The following is a 21,934-nucleotide window of genomic DNA, read 5'->3' on the forward strand; positions in this document are numbered from 1 at the left end:
TTTCTGTCCACCCTATTATTTCTGTCTCCTTATCTTCTCATTCTATCTCTCTTTCTTTAGATTCAATAGTTGCAACGGCAGCAACCTTGCTCACCGTTAATGTCGTCTTCTTCCTCTTCTTTTTTTTGAACAATGGAGCTCAACACAAAAAGTGAAGCGAGAATGCTAACAAACAAGGAACCTATAATAATATGACCAGAAAACTGTCCCTAGTGTTATCTCCGGCATTGCCATTAACAACAGAAGGGATCTAAATTACACCATTCTCTATAACAGATTACTGATTTACGAAACACCTCCTCAGCACCTCCTTCCGTGTTGTTAAAAATCCGCATGTTCCTCTAGCCAAATGTTCCAAATAACGGAGAAGAAACATATGAGCCACTTGTTGCGGTCTCCTTTCTTGTGAGCAACACCTGTCTAGCTCTCAAAGTGTTCCTTTAGTGAGCCTGAGATAGACCACGAACTCCCAAAGTCAGATAGCCATCGACACCACACCTGCCAAGTAAACTCACAGCCCAAAAACAAGTGATGTATAAATTCAACGTCTTTTTTACACAACACACATATGTTATCACCATGTTGAACAATCTCCAGTCTATGCAATCTTTCTTTGGTATTAACTCTCCCTATCAGCGTAAACCAAATAAACAACTCCACCCGTGGTGGAACCAAGCCTTTCCAAATGGTTCTGGTGAAACTATAGCTGGTAACTTCCTCCGGAAGGGTCTCTGACTGCATTACCTGCACAAAATTGTTAGTCGAAAAAATACCTTCCTTGTCAAACTTCCAAACAACTCTGTCTTGCTTATCCTGTGCTAGCTTAATAGGCCTTAAAGTTTCATATAAATGATCCACTAATCCCAACTCCCTTTGGTACAATTCTCGTCTCCACTGGAAGTTCCAGATCCACTCTAACCCATCCCAAAACCCGCAATCCCCTATGATAGATCCTTTTTGGTTTGAAATAGAGAAAAGCCTCGGAAAAGTCATCTTTAGGGCACCACTTTGTAGCCAGACATCCTCCCAGAAACGAGTTCTCCTTCCGTCACCCACTTCCATAGATAACCCCGATATCATCTTATCTCTCACATCACTATCTCTAACCTGCAGCTGACAGATATCCTTCCATGGGCCCCCTCTAGTAGGTAACGTTTGAGCTGATAACATCACGTTTGGGTTCAAATTATAGCAAGAGCAAATGACCTTCTTCCATAATGGGCACTTCTCTTTTGAGAACCGCGACCACCACTTGAACAGAAGTGCAGTGTTTCTAATGACTGCATCACCAACCCCCAACCCACCTACCTTTTTAGGGGCTTGAACTAGCTCCCACTTGACTAGCGCCAAGCCATGCCTCCCTTCCTTCTTGCTCCACAGGAATCTCCTCTGCAACGATATCAACTTGTCAGCCACTGCCTTCGGCATCTTATATAGACTCAAGTAGTACACTGGCAAGTTGTTTAACACAGATTTAATAAGGACAAGCTTCCCTGCCTTGTTGAGTACTTTTGCCTTCCGCAAGCTGAGCTTCTCCTCAACCTTATCAATAATCGGTTTCCAAGTCCTGACCAGTCTTGGGTTTGCTGCTAGTGAGATGCCAAGATATCTTATTGGGAGACTGGCCTCCTTACATCCAAAGTAGTTGCACATGTCGGATGTCCACTACTGTTTGCAATTGATTGGAATTAGACTTGACTTATTAAAGTTAATAGATAACCCTGACATCATCTCAAAGCACCTTAGTAACCTGGCATAGTTTCTTATGGTCTTCTCCTCTGGTGGACAGAACAATATAGTGTCATCTGTGAATTGTAAATGTGATAACTTTATATTGTCCTTTCCAATCAGCAGCGGAAAAATACGTTTGTTCCTGACTGCCTCCCCTATCATCCTATGCAGCACATCCACAACCAAAACAAATAAAAATGGAGATAGGGGGTCACCTTGTCTCAGACCCCTCTCCATCTTAAAAGGTTTCGATGGTGAGCCATTTATTAGGATCGACATAGATGCAGTGCCAATACACTCCTTCACCCATGACCTCCACTGCCAACCAAATCCCATCCTCTGCAGCACAATATCCACGAAGCTCCATTTTACCTGGTCATAAGCCTTTTGGAAGTCTAATTTGATAATTGCCACTTTTTTCTTCCTATTCTTTAGCCAGTGCACTGTTTCGCATGCAATAAGTACCCCATCATGAATTTTCCGCCCTTTCACAAATGCGCTTTGGGTCTCCCCTACTAAGCTTGGCATGACTGATCTCATCCTCCTAATCATCACTTTGGAGATTATTTTATATACACAACCTACCATGCTGATCGGCCGAAGGTCTTTGATCTCCTTTGCTCAGGTAAACTTAGGTGCTAAGGCCACCCAGGTAATATTGGACTCAGAAGGTAACTGTGATGACCGAAAGAAATCCAAAACAGCTGTCATGAATTCTACACCAATCTCATTCCAGCACTTCTTGATGAAGTTCATGTTATATCCATCACTCCCTGGAGCCTTGGATGACTCACAATCCCAGACGGCTTCTTTAATCTCCTCCATTGTCGGTAATCTCTCCAGAGCTATCGAGTCTTCAGCATTAATCCGATTCACCAAACTATCCCTAAAACCTACTACCGGTGATCTCTCCTGGTGATATAAATCTTTATAAAAATCTCTGATAGCAGTTTTGATCCGAGCTTGGTTTCTAACCAACTTACCATGAATTACCAAAGCATCAAGTCTGTTGTTCCTCCTTCTTGCCGACGCCAAATTATGGAAGTACCTAGTGTTCTTATCCATATCCTTCGCATGCCTGGAACGTGACATCTGCTTCCAGTGGATTTCTTTTCTGACATACCACTGCTTGCAACAGCTCACTAGTGCTTTTCTTCTAGCCTCCACTGTATCATTATAGACTCCATTTCCTGCCAGCTCATCAACCTTCCTGATTTCCTCCTCAAGACGCTGAATTTTCTTATCCATGTCGCCAAAATTGTCCTTATGCCATCTTCCCAAAGGAACCGTTAAAGCCTTCAGCTTATCTGTGAACTGTGCCGCACCAAGATTCCTCCATTCTTCCTTGACCATCCTTAGGAAACCGTCATGTGTAAAATAGGAATCCAAGCAACGAAAGGGCCGTGGGCCCCCTCTAGATATGGTATCTTCCACTATAATCGGACAGTGGTCTGACAGGCCTTTCGGTCCCCCTTTTAACCGAATCTCCGGGAATATTTCCGTCCATTTGACACTCACTAGGACTCTGTCAATGCGACTGCAGGAGTGCCCTCTAAACCAGGTAAATTATGATCCTGCAATGGTAGATCCACTAGCTGCATATCTTGTACCCAACACTTGAAATCTTCAGCAGACCCTGTTAATCTATCCTGTCCTTTCCTCTCTTCAACCTATATAACCTCATTGAAGTCACCCATGTAACATATCGGGACTTGACATAAACCAGCAATAAAGCTCAGTTCCTCCCATATAGCAAGTTTTTCGAGTCTATTATGAGCACCATATACCAAACAGAAAGCACAAGGAAAATCATTTTTCAAAAGGACTCCTTCAACACATAACCATCTCTCTCCTTTGTAGCAATTATTCATTCTAAATAACATAATATCCCACATTAACACCAGCCCTCCGGACGCGCCTTCCGATCTAACATACTCCCATCCCACAGCATCGCTCCCCCAAATACGTACTACATCAAACTTAGTCACAACTGGAATTTTAGACTCAACCAATCCTAACATGTTCAGCTTCTGCTTCTTTTTGAGATCTTTAACCATACTCAACTTACCAACCCCCTAACCCCCTAACATTCCAAGAGCTAAAAATCATTTTAAAACTTTGGTACACACCTTATTGAGATTTTTCAGTCTGCATCTTCGCGCCTTTTCTCTCTGCTTAGCCAGCTTCTTCTTTTGGGCAAGTGCTTCATTTTGTTCTTGTAGGATCGCCATTATGTCGTCCTTTTTGTCGCACTGCACCGCTTCGGATTCAACTGCTAGGTCCCATGCTTTTTTATTTTCAATCATCTGCTCTTCTCTTTCCAGAGTCTTACTCTCACTGAGCCCCTTGAGTCCACTGCCAGCATCCTTCCCTGGCCCATTATCACCACCGCCTTCCTCAATTCTTGCATCAGCCAGAGGCAAAGTGTTTTTTAATTCTTTGCCGCTGAACTGATTGGTTCCATCCCAGCCGTCTACAGGTTCCTCCCCTAGCGATAGGCTCTTCTGCTGTGACTGCCTCTTGACCGCATCCCTAGAGGATCCAACCATCAGCGTCGCGGGCACGGAATCCATTGTGCGCTTAGGGACAGCACCCGATGAATCCAGTACAGCCGCACGGTGTCCAGAGCTTGCAACAGCCGCGTCGCTCACCGCCCACCGGCGATCTTGGTCCCCTACTCGTGCGCCTACGTTACTCCGTGGTCCAGGTTCGTCGCTCACATCCAGGATCTCTCCTTCAAGGCTCGCATTTTCTGCTTCTCCCAATCCAGGCGATGGAGAGCGTCCAGATGGAAGAGCCCCGACCCGACCCGGTCGCATGATCCAGTCTTCCGTGCCTGAGCCTGCGGTTGGTGAAGAGCAGCCCAACCTTCTTCCCTCCGTGTCTGGGCTTGCGGTTGGTGAAGGGCAGCCCAACTTCCTTCCCTCCTTACTTGTTCCATCTAATTGAACATTGGGCCAGCCCATAAGCCCTTTTTGCTTCTGATTTTGTTTCCAATAGCCACCAAAATTCTGCCCATCAGCCCCATAATCCCAACTTACCGTTTCTTCAGATTCTGCATCAATTAGTAAATCATGACATCCCTTAAAATTTGCTTATCCTTCCATAACCAAATCGTCTGTTACCTTCGTAGTGTTCAAGTCAATTAAGTTACAATAACTCCATTCATTCAAAATATTTTCGAAAATTACCACCCTACCCTTTCCAGTTTCTTCCTCCCTTGGCACTGCCATCAACCCATCAACCACCGGATCTCTCATTGCCACCAGTGCCATCGAATTCAACCTGCTTGTACCCACATTCTCGCATATTTTTGGTAGGCCAGAAGTACTAGCACCCTTAGGCTGACACTGCGATCCATAGCTCTCGTTTCCAACCTCCTTAACTAGGATGTTGAATCCACTAGTACCAACAGTAATGTGAATCCACTCATTGATAATGTCCATAATACAAGTGTCAATTTGTATTCGTCCCACATTGAAGGAAAGACATGACTCCATGGCCTCATCGCACCCAACAACTTCACCCCATTGACTACCAATCAGCTTAAACGTCTCCACAGACCACGTATGCAACGGAACACCAAAATACTCTAGCCATACCCTACGGGTTTCACTACGCTCCTCTTCATCCCATCTCCAGATGTTATGGAAGAACTTCAGGATATTGTTCATTTTAAATGTGAAGGCTTCTTCAGCGCTTAAAATGCTATCAAACGTCAAGAGAGCTTTGTAGGCTCCGAGTTCTCGTACCTCCACCACTTGCGGTAAATTCTTGCTTATCATTGCCCTCAGAGACTTATAGTCAATAGCCTTATTTGTGCCACCTATTAGACTTCTCTGCAACCAGACCAGGTTCTCACTTGCCACAGGCACTTCCATCTTCTTCGTCCACTCATTGCCGTGAGGGTCCCCTTTCCTTACCTCTTTCCTCCGCTCTTTCGCCTCTGCCCCTGGATCCCTTTGGCTAGTCCCATGTTGCGCTTGAACCTTCACCGTATTCTGAACAGCCAATGCCACTTGATGTCGCTAAGCATTTGCCGTTTCCTTCGTACGTCGATACCGGGCTTCCCCTACCGAAATGACCTTTCCCCGTAACCTCATTCTATTCATTTTCGCAATGGCCTTCATAGCTCCACCCTTTGTTGTATATCGGATGAAAGCAAAAATGTATGTGCTCCCATTTTTTTGTTTTCTGGATAAATAAATATCATTTATGGGTCCCGTCCAATTGAACAAGTGATACAGCTCCTTCTTCGATATATCTTCTGGAAGATGTTCTACAAATATAGAAAGGGACTCGTTTTCCAAACGGTAGTACTCCTCTCTATTCCAAATCCTAGGATCCCTACTCAGGTGCCTAGTGCTACCCCCTCCCAGTGTTTCCCTCCCCTCTCCTCTCTCTCATTTTTTCTTAGCTTTATATTTTCTTTTTCTTTCAATTTTCTTCCTCTTCTTTTTTTCTCTTTTTTTTTTTTTGTTTTTTTATTGTGTAAGTTATGTAGCGGATGAAATTAAAAAAATAGTGGTGTAAAATTAGGGTTAGAAAAAATAGAGTGAACCCCGTTTGGGAAGCTTCAAAAGTAACTTTTTTGAGTTTTTTACTTATGAAAAATAGTAGTATTAATGTTTGGTGCAATTTTCAAAACCAAATTGCACATTTCTAAGAATCTATTTAGGAGCTTATAGAGAAGTTAAAGAAATGACTTCTCTCATAATACTACTATTTTTTTTATCACATTTCTATAAAATAAACACTTTTAAAGCTAAAATCCCAAATACAAAATAACTTATTTATAAACTACTTTTAATATAGTCATTTATTGTTTAAACTATTTTGTCAAAAATAGCTTAATTAAGTTATTTATCCAAACTGAACTTGAATCCTACAATTTAATTTTTATTTATTTATTTATTTATTATGATTCGGGTACTACAAAGCCGCTAGTATTTAAAAAAAAATGATAATATCATTCTTTTTATGTTTATTTTGTAGTATGTTTAGATAAATTTATAAAAAAGAGTGACACTATCAAAATAATAGGATTGTGATCATTTTTTTAGAAAAAAACCACACATGTATTTTTTATTTCAATTTTTTTTGGTAAATTTTTCGAATAATAAATTATAAACGCTTTATGCTGTGTTTGACAAATATGTTAAAAGTACAAAAAGTACGTTCAATTTTCTTGAACACTCTAATTTTTTATTTGGCTAATTTTTCACTCTAAATATGAATATAATTCTGACTTTAAATTTTTGTTTATCATAAATAATAAATTATAGCTTTTGTTTTTAATTAATAAATAAAAAAATTAATTAAAAAATTTATTTTTTTATTAATTTTACTATTTAATCTTATTTAAAATAAGAAATATAAAAAAAAATAATTATCAAATTTCTTAATACAAAATAATTACCAACTCACTTTTTATCAAAATGAAATCAAGTTTATAAAATCAATTTTATATCAACTCTCTTCTTTTTTTTTTCTTAAAGTCATGTGCTGGTGGCGCTGTGCATATACTGCATAGGTAACATTTATTGCGACTATGACTTCTAACATACAAACAGGATGCTTCAAGGGGCTAATCTTGACCCGTGTTCACTCACACCGCACTCCAAATTCCAAACCCAATCAAATGACGAACAACCATAAGCATCTCATCTTATATCTCTTTCACACCCACATGTACGAAAATAGAATGCCAATCTCTTCCCTAATTTCATCTTTTCTGCAAAACCGCTGCTTTCTCTTTTCTCCCTCCTCCTCCTCCTCCCGAACTCGCCGGCCATACCGGACGATCATCGCCGGCGGCACCTCATGCTCTCTCTCTCCATGGCCGGAACCTCCTGCTCCTTTCAAGTTCCCTCAATTCCCCTTTTACGTCACGGAACTCGCACCAATTCCACTTTAACCATCAATTCTCTCGCTCTCGCTCGCACTTGTGGCTCCTTTTCTGCTTCTGCTTCAGTTTCGAAGGGTGGCTCCGTTTTGAGCTTCGCGTGCTCGACGTCGCACTTCAAGTGGAGGATTGGGTTCCTCCGGAGGAACGCTAACGCTTCGTTTCTTCCTTCTGGGGTTGATGGAAGTGCCGTCGCTGAAGTTGGAGAAAAGAATTGGTCTCAGCTTTTGTCCGCATTACTTCCTTTCGTTGTTGCAGCCACTGCAGTTGCCGCTCTTGTTCAACCTTCCACTTTCACTTGGTGTGATTCTCATCGAACTTTTTTCTTTTAGACTTTTGTGAAAAAGAAAAAAAAAAGGTCATGATAGGATTTCACTGCTTAATGGGTTTATTATCATTTTTGTCATCTAATAGATTATAGTTATAAACAAAACAGTTTCTTAATAAAAAAAAAATTGTGACTCTCTAAATCACACAAGATTTATGGAGTTGTGCCAACCTTTTGTTCTCTTTGGAGGCGCTACGAGTGGGTTTCTTTCATTCTGAACTGGGAATGGAGATGTTGTCAAATTCTTAAAATTCAACATCTTCTCTAAGTATTTTCTCTTGATCTCCAATAAATTAGTATATCGAGAGATCACAATTTAGGGTCATCAATTGGAAAAAAAATTAAGATAATCCGTTTCTGAACTGAATTAGAATTGAAATTTTCAAATGGCAAAATAATAGTTCACCCTTTTGAATTTATTTATTTTCCATCTAGAATAGAAAAAAAATGGTTAAACAAAACAGGCATTTATGGTTCTGACGTTCTGTTGATCCTTTTTGAAGAATTTATTATTAATTTACGTTGTTTATTTACTTAAATGTTTTGTTTGTTTCTTATTCTCGCTATATATGGATAGAGAACGAAGAATTGGATGAAACACTTGTGCTCGAAAATTTTCTTGGTTACTACTTACCACTTATTATTTAGTAGCACTGATTTCATCTGTTGTTGACATATCCCGCTTTCACGATACTGGTATCTGAATTTTTAATTTGTATTTGTGCATGAAAGGTCTTTGTTTTCTAGCAATTGACTTATGTCTTGATGAAGTTAATTGTTTATTTCTGAGTTTTTGTCATTGTACGATAGAGTTTTTGGGTTCCAATTTATTTGAGACTATAACTACTATCTGTTCATTTAAAAGTTGTAGAAATACACGTTTTTGTGGTACTCTGACTGAAATTTATGTGCATATGCTGCTGAGCCAAACAAACTCTTCTCTCTTTATCCATTTCTTGTTGTTTTTTTTTTTCCCTTAAAAAGAATTTTTAAATTCTACCATTTATTGGTAGCTTGTAATAATCAATCAGTGGAAGAACTGAGAGCTTTTAACTGGTTCAGGGTATCTAAAGGGTTATATGCACCTGCACTTGGTGGGATTATGTTGTCCATTGGGATAAAACTATCCTTAGATGATTTTGCTCTTGCATTTAAAAGGTGCGACTCTCACCACTGTTCTGTTTATCCTTTTTATTATTTTTTATTAGCAACTATTCATACTTATTCCAATTCATCATTTTTCTGTTGCAGACCTCTACCACTTTCACTAGGGTTTATTGCGCAATATGTGCTGAAACCTGCCCTTGGTGTTTTGATTGCAAAGGTTTTTGGTGTATCTAGAATGTTCTATGCTGGATTTATCCTCATGTCTTGTGTTTCAGGGGCTCAGCTATCCAGCTATGCCAGTTATTTAAGCAAAGGGGATGTGGCCCTAAGCATTCTTCTCACAAGCTCTACCACTATTGCATCAGTTATTTTTACCCCCCTATTAACTGAGCTTCTGATCGGATCAGTAGTCCCGGTTGATGCAATTTCCATGTCAAAGTCCATACTACAGGTAAGTAACACTTCAGAAATACCCAGCTTTGAACTTGTACACTATTCTACTTGAATTCAATTTGGTGACTGGTTTAGCTGTAACTTCAAGCAGGTTGTTCTTGGACCAGTTACACTTGGTCTTCTTCTCAATGCATATGCAAAGCCAGTTGTATCCGTTCTTCAGCCTGTGATGCCCTTTGTTGCTATGATATGTACTTCCATGTGCATTGGAAGCCCTCTTGCTCTAAACCGAAGTCAAATTTTGTCTGTTGAAGGACTCCGATTGGTTTTCCCAATAATAATATTTCATTCTGTTGCCTTCACTTTAGGATATTGGTTCTCAAACAATCCGTCGTGGAGGTATGATTTCTGAAACTTGGCAATATGAAGAATCCACAGTTCAGTGTTTAGTTGTATTCTGCCTTTTATGTGGCTTCACTGTAAATAGGAAGTGATTTCTGCTTGTCCTTTCGTGGAGTTGGCAATCCAGATTTCTGATTGGTGTCATATATTGAGTTATGATTTAATATGATGACATTGATAAATTTCTGATATAAACTCTCCAACCAGAATAGTTCTTATGTGCCCTTGGGACAAACCTCTTGCTCTGCACCAACAATTGATGTTTGCCAAATCATTATTGTGGGCCTGTTAAGTTGCTTGAAAATATTATGAATTTCCTAAAATAACCTTGGTTAGTACTGATTTTATGTTTACCTCTTAGCAGTTGCTCATCTTGTGTCTGCCTCAGCTATTTCTAAGAATAAATCATTGGCACCTCTCCCTTTAAGAGAAACAAATCAATATTTCGAAAGAAGAAAAGAGAAGAAAAGAAATCACTGTCCACCGTTTTAGGGGTTCTTTTTCTCATCTGCACTTTCCATTTACCTATTCACCGTCAGCGTTTTGACATTCATCCAGATTCTTCTTTCATTTTTATTTTTACAATGATAATGAGGGGAATCTGACATAGTTGTGCTAAAAATTTCCTTCTCAAAGTAAACAGCAAAAACCTCTTTTGGCACATAACCAATGCTACACAACGATACTGTGTATTTGTAGGACAACATATTTGAAAGTTGGAGAAATTCTTATATCCTTGGTATTGTAAATCTTGAATGCCAATGGTAAACTCAGAAATTTACTTTTCCTTTTGGGTATGAGGCGTGAGTGTCTTTTCCTCTCTTTTTAGTTTTGACATATACCGAATTTCTTTCTTTTAGGAATAACAATGATCAAACTCTAGATACATGAACAGTTATATCTTTAATAAGTAGATGAGGAGATAAAACAAGGATTTAAATTTGAGAAGAAAACATAAGATCAGTATTAACCATATTTATTTTAGGAAATTCATAATATTTATAAGTGATTTAATTGACCCACAGGAATGATTTGAGAAAAATTAATTGGTGCAGAGCAAGAGATTTGCTCCAAGAGCACCCAAAGATTTCTCACCGTTCTCAATAAGATGATAGTTGGTCTGTTTTCTTCTATAGGAAGGAGTAATATATTTCTTACTGAAACTTAGTACTTAGTAGTAACTTTGGAATTCATTGAATATCATAACTTTTATATGCAAGTTGATGCCAGAAGGCGCTTATAGTACAATTGCTTCCTTGGATGCCATATTCCAAAAGTATATGACATAGATACTGTCACAGGCAGGAAGAACAAGTAAGCAAGACGATTTCATTATGCACTGGGATGCAGAGCTCCACACTTGCAGGGCTTCTAGCCACCCAGTTTCTGGGAAGTAGTCAGACGGTTCCGGCTGCATGTTCTGTAGTCGTAATGGCTATAATGGGTCTCTGCCTTGCCTCCTTCTGGGGAAGCGGCTTTCGAATTAGAGACCTGTTCTCACTATTTTCCCTGAGAACCAATTACACTGTCAAGGCTTAACTTTTGTTTATAACTTCGTGATAGCATCTGGTGGCGCCTGGAAGCCGGATAAAGTTAATTTTATGGCTAGGAAGGGGTAGATATATGAATTCCAAGTGTATAGAATGAGGTTTGGATAGGAATACTGATATACACCAGATCAGTTAAAGATTTACTTAGTTACGAAATGTAGATTTATAGATGAGTACCAACTATTATTATATAGCTGCTAAATTAGTTTCTGTACATAGCCTCAAAGTATGTCAATATATGATTTACCAACATCAGAAATTTCTCTACCTTTGTCGCTCTATTTATGTTCCTAGAGCAAACACGTAGTCCGGACGGTGCTTTATTATGCAATTTTTTTATTGCTTCCGTATGATTACATATCCGATATAAAAGGTGAACAAATAAAAATATTTGCCATGTGGATTATATTTATCTGCATTGGCATTTATTTTTTATTTAAATTTTAAAAAATATTATGTTATTATGTATAAAAAAAATATTCTCACAAATAATCATAAAAGGACAAATATATCCTAATAATTATTTATGTTAAATAATTAAATAATTTTTTTTTATTTCTGTGAGAAAAAGTCAATTACCCTTTTACAATCAAAATTAAAATTAAAATTGCATCAATCTAATAGTTTTAGAAAAAAAAAATCAAATCAAATAACCAAAAAATTAACGTGTTTGCTTTAATTCCTCTCTCAACATTATAGTTGCACCAAAAATGATGAACAAACTAACCCGGGCAAAAAGTCTCAAAACCAATTCTCATCTCCCCGTTCCCGCTCGCCTTTGTTGCATCTCTAATCTTGTCTTCGTGCAGCGTGCTTCCCTGCCTAGCGCCACTGTACTCTCGCCACCTTGCCTCCCGGTTTCATGTCGTCTGTGGGTGTTGTATCGCATGATGCTCCCTGCAGCGGCCTATGGATGTTGCCGTATTGCAAGTTGCTAGTGTTGCCGTCATTGTTGCTCTCTTTTCCACCATAGTTGATGCATCCACATCTTTAGTAGTTTTTTCTTATTAATTTTAGTCTATAAACTAATGATTCTTGTTATTTTGAGTAATCATGTCGTTGTCTACTGCATCTTACTTTGAGTGTGTGAATTTCTTTTGTTACAGGAGATCTTGGAAGAAACCAAGCAAAAACAAGAAGGAAGGAGCTAAACAAAGGAGTTGTGTCATCACAAAGAGCTCTTAGGACAACCAAGCCTCCAAGTATCCTCGAAGACCACTCTCAGGGGACATAATCAACCATGCGCCTCACGCCCTAGTCATGTGCCTCATGCATGCACTCCAGAAAACCTCCCAGCCCTGCTTCTCATCCTGCGCTTCACAATACCTCAGGCGCCTCAGGTAACAACCAAACAGAGACCTCCAACTTCTCCAATTTAGGCTTGCGCTTCACGCAAGGCTTCATGCGCCTCACACACCAAATTGGGTTACTCCCAGGGCTTGAGATTCCTTGCCAAATCTCTCTTAATCTCCAATCTTTTGAAGCACTTAAGTTGATTATTAAAGCTTTAGCACAAGGCTCATGATTTGAAGCATTGATTGGTACTTATGAAGAATTATTTATAGCTTGACTTGAGAGGGAAAAACTATTTTGAAAAATATTAATTAGTTTAGATTTGATTCTGTTTTAGTTTTGATTGATTTTGAATATTAAATTAGGGTTAGTATTTAAAGAAGGAGAGACACTCACGTGGCTCTTCTCTCGGCCATTTTTCAATTCATTGCTTTTTGATTTCCAAGCACACGATGAGTCATTAATCTCATCGGATAAGGTTAGGAGCTCTGTTGATTCTAATGGATTAATGCTATAGATTTTCTACTTTTGATTAATGCATTGATGTTATATGAAGAAATAGTTTTCGTTCTTCATTATAAGGATTTGAATGTGTTGGGAAACAATTCTAATCTAACCTAAATTCTCTTAACATCTTGAAAAAGTTAGTTTTTGGAATTATGCTTGAAAACTCCTTCTCATGGTTCTTTAAGTTTTAAAACTGGAATTGATAAGTGACATTGAATCAACTAGGATTAGTTCTTAAGAATTATGTGGCTTTAAATCAGTGCATGTTCTTCACCTTTTGTCATAATCAATTGCTCAATGAATTGACGATTTATTAAGAAAAGAGAAATTGAATTACCAGGAAGTAGGATTTGGTCACTTGTGATTTGCTTTAAATACATCTTGCATGATTAAAGTGGAGAATGAAAAGTACTATTCTTGAAGTTTTAACGTCTCTGAAATCTTAACTCTTTTAATCATATCACTTTTTAAACCATTTACGACTTGCTTTTGTTTAATTTACTGTTTTTATGCAAAATTGTCTTTGAAACCTTAGTTTTTGATTGTCTAACTAGAATAATTAATTGATTATTATTTTCTTGGTCCATTAATCCTCGTGGGAACGATAACCCACTTCCGTGGTATTACTTGATACGATGTGGATTGTAAACATCCGCATCAAATTTTTGGCGCTGTTACTGAGGATTAACAGAGATTAACAATAAACTAGTTAATTGATTGGTTACCTAGATTAGAACTTTTCTTTCTTTTTGTTATTTACCTCATTGGGCATTTTCCTCACTTTGATATAGGAAACTCTACTTTTTCTTGCTATTTTTATGTTTATGCAGGACAAAAAGAGCAAGAGCCTCTCCAGTTTGATCTTGAAACTGAACTAACCCTCTGGCAATTGAGAAAGTAAGCTAGAAACAAGAGGGTCGTAGAAGAAATTAAAGAAGAACTAGAGAGCAACATGATAGACAATAACAAGAACAATCCTAATGCCAATGCAAGAAGGACTTTAGGATCTTTCACAAAATCCGTTATTAGGAATTGTTGAAGTAGCATAGTAGCACCCGCTGTGGAGGCAAACAACTTTGAATTGAAGTCTCAACTCATCACTTTGGTGCAACCAAATTGCCAATTCAATGGGAGCCCTCAAGAAAATCCTAATTTGTTCATCTCCAACTTCTTATAGATTTGTGACATAGTTAAATCTAATGGTGTCTCTGCTGAGACTTATCCATTGAGGTTGTTCCTATTCGCTGTAAGGGACCAAGCCAAGCAATGGCTCGAGACTCAACCAAAGGAGAGTATAATAACATGGGATAATTTAATCAATAAATTCTTAACCATGTTCTTCCCATCACAGAGGTTAGCAAAGTTGAGACATGACATCCAGACTTTTATGTAGAAAGATGGAGAATTCTTCTACGAAACTTGGGAGAGGTACAAAGGTATGTTAAGAAAATGTCTGACGGGCGGAAGATTGCCGATTAAGAATTTATAGAGAAAATAGCGTTGCAAGTACAGTTCTTAACTGACGAAAATTTCGCTTATCAATTTAATAAGAGTTGCAAACTTTAAGAAAAAATACTGGGAGTAAAATTCCCAGGTCGTCTCCCAACGAGTTGACAAAAGAGTGCAAGTTATTGGTCATCAATTTTCTGAGAATTTTGAGAGTTGGGGAACGGGAAAATAAAATAATTATTAATTAGAGCAATGAAAATTAACAAGAGATTTTATATATTTGAAATAAAAATCCTTGACTGGGAGAGTATTAATTGGAAGTTCTATCCTTGTTGAATTTTTCCAAGTGTAATGGTAAGAGGTTGTTGTTTCTACTTAGTTATCCCTTACCGAATAAAAGAAAGTCAAGTAACTGAACCAGCTCCAATTCACAAGTCCTAATCCTCTCCTTTGGAAGGATTAGCGTTAGTGACTAGAGAGCTAGCCAACAACTTCCAATTTCCAATTAACGCTTGAGTATTCCAACTCAAGGGTCTCCTTTTAATCAACTCCCAAGTCAAGTTGGGAGTCTACTCCATTGACATGAATGCCATTTTCATAAACGATAAAAGGGAATGAAAAAAAGACATAGAAATTCAAATAAAATAATAACAGAAAATTAATTAAAGGTAAAAATAATTCTTTGCATTAATAAATTCTAAAATCAAAGATATCCATATGTAACTCTGAACAGGGTGAATGGGTGATAAAAGAGTAAGGGTATAAGAAAACAAACTATAATGATAGCGACTTCAACGGAGGTAGTAACTTTTCTCAATATCCAAATCAAAAGCATAAAACTCTAAAACAATAAACGTGAAGAACCCTAGAGGAAGAAGTAGTTTTTCTCTCTCAGATTCTGATAAACCACTATTTTATGATTTATCTTGTGCTAATTTGAGTGGTTTTTATTAAGCCTTTGCTCACTTATTCATATAATTTGCATGGTTTTACAATTCCTTCCTTATTCTATAATATGTGTGAAAACGTGTTTCCTATGCCTTGAAAATGTTAATTCTAATTATCCTTTATTACCATTCGATATCGTGATCCGTGTGTTAAGTATTTTCAGGCTTTATAGGGCAGGAATGACTTAGAAGACAGAAAGGAAACATTCAAAAATGGAAGGAACACGCAAAAATGAAGTTTTGAAGGAAATGGCAGTGACGCGCACGCATGGACGACGTGGACGCATGCCTAGCGCAAAGTACGAGCGACGCGTACGCGTGACTGACGCGTACGCGTGACAAGAAAAATCTCTAAATGACGCGCACACGTGACCTACGCGTACGCATGACAGACGCCACGTGCAGAAAGTTGCAGAAGTCACCCCAGCGATTTCTGGGCTCCTTTTCGGCCCAAATCCAAGCCCAGAAACACAGAATAGAGGTTGGAGAATGAAGGAATCAATGAATAAAAAAAACATTCATTCATTGATACACAATTTTTAGGTTTTAGATGTAGTTTTGTAGAGAGAGAGGCTCTCTCCTCTCTCTTAGGTTTTAGGATTAGGATTTCTTCGTTTTCTCCATTCCAGGTTCAATGTTCCTTTAATTTATGTCCTCTTCTACTTTTATTTATTCTAGTACTTTGGTTTATCTATTTCTCTTGTTAATTACTTATGTTGCCAAATTGGTTTATGGATTCCTTTGTTTAATTTGATTTTCTATTTAATATAATTCGAGGTATTTCAGATTTATGATTGCTTTCTTCAATTCATGTCATTGATGCTTTTAATTTAATTTAGATTTCTCTCCCTTTGCTTTGGTTGAGTAATTGGTGACACTTGAATTATCAAACTCAGCTGTTGATTGAAAATTGGGATTTGCTGATTGATTTGGATCCCTCTAAAGCTCGTCTTTCCACAGGAGTTGACTAGGACTTGAAGAATCAAATTGATTAGTCCACTTGACTTTCCTTTATTTAGTAAAGGTTAACTAAGTGGGAGCAATAAACAATTATCATCACACTTGATAAGGTTAACTAGGATGTAATTTCCAGTTCTTATACCTTGCAATGGTTTTCATGATAATTAATTTACTTTCTTGATAGTTTATTTTCCTGTTCCCTATTTCAAAAACCCAAAAATATACCTTTTTCCATAACCAATAATAAATCATACTACCCTGCAATTCCTTGAGAGACGACCCGAGGTTTAAATACTTCGGTTATAAATTTTATTGGGTTTTGTTACTTGTGACAACCAAAACTTTTGTACGAAAGGATTCTTTGTTAGTTTAGAAACTATACCTACAACGTGATTATTTTTATGAAATTCTTTACCGACAGAAAATCCTCTCGTCAAAATGGCGCCGTTGCTGGGGAATTGCAATTGTGTGCCTTATTATTGGTTATTGTAAATATTCTCTTTTGTTTGTTTATTTGTTTTTGTTTTTGTTTTTAATTTTTTTATTAGCTACTATGAGTTCTCACCCCTCTGGCTTTAAGTTTGGTTCCAATGTTGTTGTAAGGAATGGAAGCTATAACAGAAACATTCATCAAGGTCAAAAAAATCAAAGATGGAAGGAGCCACGAGGATCTGATCAACCCTCTTGGCAACAACACCTTCCAAGGTACCATGGAGAACGACCATTCTACAATGCATGCCAAGACAATAGTTATGTTGGACCTTTTCGTGACAACCAACCCCCACCAAATTACTATTGTCAAGAGCCATTCCGAGGTGCGTACCAAGATGATAGATATGGTGGATCCCCTTGTAGTTACCAACAAGCCCCATCATATGCCTATGAACCACCTCTTCAACATAGCTTTGAACCACCATACTCACAAGCCACCTACAACCATTCACCTCCATATGATCCTAACCCTTATCCACCCAAATTCCAACCCAATTACTCCCAAGAACCACCACTTCCATATGCACCATGTCCATATCCATCGGCCTAAAAATCATAGGCTCGCCTCAAGAAAATGGTAGATCAATTTCATGCAACCCTTCATCAACTGGAGCAAGCGATAAATAAATTAGCTTTCCGCCGTTCGAACACTCAAGGAACTCCCATGGCATCATGTGGAGAATCTAATGAAGAACGTAGCATGAAGGAGACACTAGAAGCTCTGATGGACAGTAAGGAGCATGACTTTGTATTGAAACAAGTGGAGGAAGCCTAGATTATCAAAGAAAAAGAATTGGTCGAAGACTTAGGAGACGCTGAACCTTCATGGGAATCAAGAGTCGTAGAGAATTCCGCCAAGAAAATTGCAATTGATGCCAAGGAGGATGGTGCACAACCCCCAAGGCATGTATCTTATGAAGAACTGGACAGAACAGATCAAGAGGCAAGTTTCCTTGGTAATGATGATCATGAATCAAGCTCTCCTAGTAAGGAACTTGCACCCGAAACTGAACTCTTTGAGCTTGAAGAATCTTCCCCAAGTGAATATGAAGATGATGTAGAGGTAGACTTTTCTCAACCTCCAACTTATGACTTGAGTGATGGGGAAGAAATCGAAGACTTTGATCAAGACGTGGTTGCAGTTGAAGAAGTTTGCAAGGAAGTGGCAGAATTCACAGAGGAGTACAAGGAAGTGGAGCTTGAAAGACCACTGAAAACACCTTTTCCAAGGCCATTACCACCCAATACAAACTTCAAGTGGGTAAAATCCTTAGCCTTTATCTTTACCTTTCCACTTGAATATGGTTTGCTTGAAACCGATGGCCAACTTAGAGCTCTTTGTGGCTTTAAGAGTAAGAGGGAGATGGTTAATAATAGAAGCTGGCATCCAAGGTTCAATCCAGTTCCACGCCCCAAATGGAAGTGCAATGATTGGTATAGAGCTCGATTGAATGGGTTTCGGAAGAAGTTTGGGTGTCTCAGTGAAAATTCAGGTTGCGTACCGCCCGGTTGGAAAATTGTAGATAAAAGCGAAGACGGGTACAAAAGTAAGGTTTGGGATCCTAAAATTTAATTTGATAATCAACACCCCTGGGGCCTGAAAACCTGCTTTAACTTGCTCGAAGGCTTTACGTGCCTAGTTTGGGACCCCGGAGGCTATTGGAATTGCAAACGTTGGTGGAGATTTCTGGATGAGTTCAAGTGCAAGCCACCATAACAAGGAGCTCATCAAATGTCCAACTTAAGGACTTTAACTAAAAGTGCTATGTGGGAGACAACCCACCATGGTATGATCGTTCTCTTTCAATTTTAATTTTATTTTGCTTTGTTTGTTTTTAGTTCTATTTTATTTTATTTTTCCTAGTATCATTCATAACATCCGCATCAGTATCTGCATTTTGCATTCTACATATTCAGATATAAAAAAAAAATTTACACACCACGCGTGCGCATAGGCCACGCATGGGCGTCAAGTCCAAATCGGCGTCTCCATCCAATGCCCAGAAAGTTGGGCTGGAATCGTGCGGCTGGTGTGCGATGAGCACAAATTGGCCCATGCATACACGTGCCTCACGCATACGCATCACTTACATCCCAGCACACCACGCGTAGGCGTGCGCGACGCGTTCGCGTCGCATGAAAATTTTTGCCACCTTAATTGAAACAGAAAGTTGTGCCAAAACGACGCTGGATTCGTGCGTTTAGCACAATTCTGGTCGACGCATACGCGTGTCTCACGCGTACGCGTCATTTTCATTATCCCTTGTTTACGCATTAGCGTCAATGACACTTTCGCGTCATTTCAATTCTACCTCATCCACGCGCACGCGTGACCCATGCGTCCGCGTGGATTTGAATTCACTTACCCCCTGACGCGAAAACCCTAGCCCTCGCGTGCTCACTTTCCCCCCTCACCAACGTTCCATCTCCACTCTCTCTTCTCTCCCTTTCCTCCACAACCGCCTCAGCCCACCGCCACCACCACAGCGCCGCCACACTGCAACCCTGACCGCCACCCTCATTCTCCCCTCTTCCCACTCTTCTTCTCCTTCTTCTTTTTTTTTCTCCTTCTCCCTCCCCCTCTTGAACCCCCAATGCCACCAGCCACCACCGTCGTGCCACCATCGACACCGCCCCCCTCTTCCCCCTTCTCTTTCTCTTCTCCCCCTACCCCCTCTTTCACCCTTGCCCTCGCCGACCCCAAACCCCCCCACCCCCCCCCCCCGCGGCCAACACACCACCGCAGCCACCACTGCCGTGCCACCACCGACACCGCCACCTTCCCCCTTCCTTCTTTCTTTTCTTCTCTTCCTCTTCCCATCCCTCCTTTCCCCTTCTCCACCACCGTTGCATGCCTCACCACGCACCGCTGCCATCACAGCACCGGAGACGCGGTTTCGCCACCACCAGTGCTGCCGTACCACCCCCATTCCTCTCCATTTCTGTTTCAATCACTGTGCACCCCAGGATGTCTGACCCAAAAGAAAAGGGAAAGGCTAAGGCCACCACTGGTAAAAGGAAAAGAGGCCAAACGTCTATGGCTCTGACAGATATTCTACATGATAATTCCTGGCATGAGAAAAACTTTACTCCGTAGGAAAAAGCAGATCAATTAGTGCCTGCAACTGATCCAGTCAAGTTCACAAATCGCTATTGTGAACTGAAATATGAAGTCTTTGGGACAAAGAGGCACCTATATCTGGAAAAGACCTTCAGAATTCCAGCTGAACTACAACAGTACACTACAGAACAAATAAAACAGAGAGGCTGGTTCTTTCTGGAAAGGAATTTCACTGAGGTTAATGCATCCTGGGTCAGAGAATTTTACTGCAACTATTATAAGACGACTCTGGATGCAGTACAGCTCAGAGGGAAGCAGATTTTAGTTACTGAGGAGGCAATTGAAGATATCCTCCATTTCCAGCCTAAGTCAGATGAACCAGATGATTACCAGAAGGCTGAGGAAGCCATGAGATTGATGAGCTTTGACTAGGAGGCAGTGAAGCAAACTATATCCATTGATCCAGCTGTCTCATGGGTTATGGGTAAGTCGACAGTGAACCCAAAAGGTATAAAAATTATTTATCTAAATGATGAGGCTCGGCTATGGCAACAAATTCTGAGCAACTATGTGATGCCAAGCACTCACGAGACTGAGGTGCCAGCTGCCATGATTACTCTTATCTGGTGCATTATGGAAGGCAAGAACCTGTACCTTCCCCGATTCATCCAGCAGTACATGGCCAGGATTCATGTCCAAGGCACTCTGCCTTTCCCATATCTGATTACCCAGTTGGGCCGCTGAGCTGAGATACCCTGGGAGCCAGAGGATGAGAGGCCACCAGCCGCCGAATGCAGGAAGATCATCCCACACGGTAAGAAGTTCGAGGCTCTGGGCTACAAACCACCATCTCTTACTGCCTCCGCTGATGCAGCCACATCTTCTGCTGCCCCTTCAGCACCTGCTGTACCACCCACACCCACAGCACCCTCACCTGCTTCCCAACCCATCTACCACCTTGTGCACTGACTATTTGAGCGTCTGGATCAGATGGAGCGTCGCAATAAGCGACGCTATGAGCATTTAAAGCTAATGATTAGGTCGGGACACACTGACTCCCCTCTGAGCCTGACACACCATCAGAGCCATCTGAGGAGGAGGCGGATGAGCAGGCAGAGCATCAGCAGGCAGAGCCCCAGCACGAGGAGCCCCAGCAGGCAGAGCCCCATCACCAGGAGCCTCCACAGACATAGCCGGCAGATCCACAGGCCCCTATACAGGCAGAACCTTGATGAACGAGATTTGATCGATGGTCTAGATTTCTTCTTATAGAAAGAATTACTTCGTTGTAAGCATAGCTCCAAACCAACAAACAATTCCCACATAAAAAATTTGAGTTGTCACATGTACAAACCCCAATGAAAATTAACCGAAGTATTTAAACCTCGGGTCGTCTCACAAGGAATTGCAATGAAGTAGTCAATTATTGGCTATGAGGAACAAAGGGGGTTTTGATTGGTAAGAGGGCAAGAAATTAAATGACAAGAAAAGTAAATCAAGCAAGTAACTAAAGAAGGCAATTAATAAAGAGAGACATTCATGGCAAGAATTGAGATCATAGGTTTTCTATCCTACTCATACAATGATTAATTCATCTTATTTAGTCAACTCCAACAAATGGAAGAAAGTATCATGTTATCTTCACATAGGGAGAATGTCAAACAAGACTAATTAATCATATCACAATAATAACAAGAATCTATCTCATTTCGTCATCCCCAACATTGGAAGAAGGTGTAAGTTATCTTCCATGAGAGAAAGTCAAAGAAGACTAGTTAATCTCAAACCAAAATTCCTAATCAACTCACT

At 39.8% G+C, this 21,934-nt stretch overlaps 2 protein-coding genes across 3 annotated transcripts; one reads left to right on the forward strand and one right to left on the reverse strand.

The window, feature by feature from the left end:
* Positions 1-2,352: 2,352 nt before the first annotated feature.
* Positions 2,353-3,084, reverse strand: LOC112763538 (uncharacterized). The gene has a single exon (XM_025809186.1). The coding sequence runs from the start codon at positions 3,082-3,084 to the stop codon at positions 2,353-2,355; it is 732 nt and encodes a 243-aa protein (XP_025664971.1).
* A 4,167-nt stretch (positions 3,085-7,251) lies between these two features.
* Positions 7,252-13,293, forward strand: LOC112764508 (probable sodium/metabolite cotransporter BASS3, chloroplastic). Of its 2 annotated transcripts, none has more exons than XM_025810155.2 (5): positions 7,252-7,937; positions 9,027-9,122; positions 9,216-9,522; positions 9,616-9,863; positions 12,523-13,293. In XM_025810155.2, exons 1-5 carry the CDS (start codon positions 7,555-7,557, stop codon positions 12,599-12,601), a joined length of 1,113 nt encoding a protein of 370 aa, XP_025665940.1. In that variant the 5' UTR covers positions 7,252-7,554; the 3' UTR covers positions 12,602-13,293. The 2 variants fall into 2 exon arrangements, with proteins under 2 accessions (XP_025665940.1, XP_025665939.1); XM_025810154.2 differs by lacking the exon at positions 12,523-13,293 and adding an exon at positions 11,168-11,683.
* Positions 13,294-21,934: the final 8,641 nt, after the last annotated feature.

Source organism: Arachis hypogaea, chromosome 17, assembly GCF_003086295.3.
Source record: "Arachis hypogaea cultivar Tifrunner chromosome 17, arahy.Tifrunner.gnm2.J5K5, whole genome shotgun sequence".
Classification (NCBI taxonomy): Eukaryota; Viridiplantae; Streptophyta; class Magnoliopsida; order Fabales; family Fabaceae; genus Arachis; species Arachis hypogaea.

Excerpts from the sequence above, each read along its gene's own strand:
- LOC112763538 (XM_025809186.1), bottom strand. The coding sequence starts at position 3,084 with ATGGTCAAGGAAGAATGGAGGAATCTTGGTGCGGCACAGTTCACAGAT.
- LOC112764508 (XM_025810154.2), top strand. The coding sequence starts at position 7,555 with ATGCTCTCTCTCTCCATGGCCGGAACCTCCTGCTCCTTTCAAGTTCCC. Across the intron at positions 7,938-9,026 it reads CAACCTTCCACTTTCACTTG|GGTATCTAAAGGGTTATATG; the intron begins GTGTGATTCTCA and ends TAACTGGTTCAG. Across the intron at positions 9,523-9,615 it reads TGTCAAAGTCCATACTACAG|GTTGTTCTTGGACCAGTTAC; the intron begins GTAAGTAACACT and ends AACTTCAAGCAG.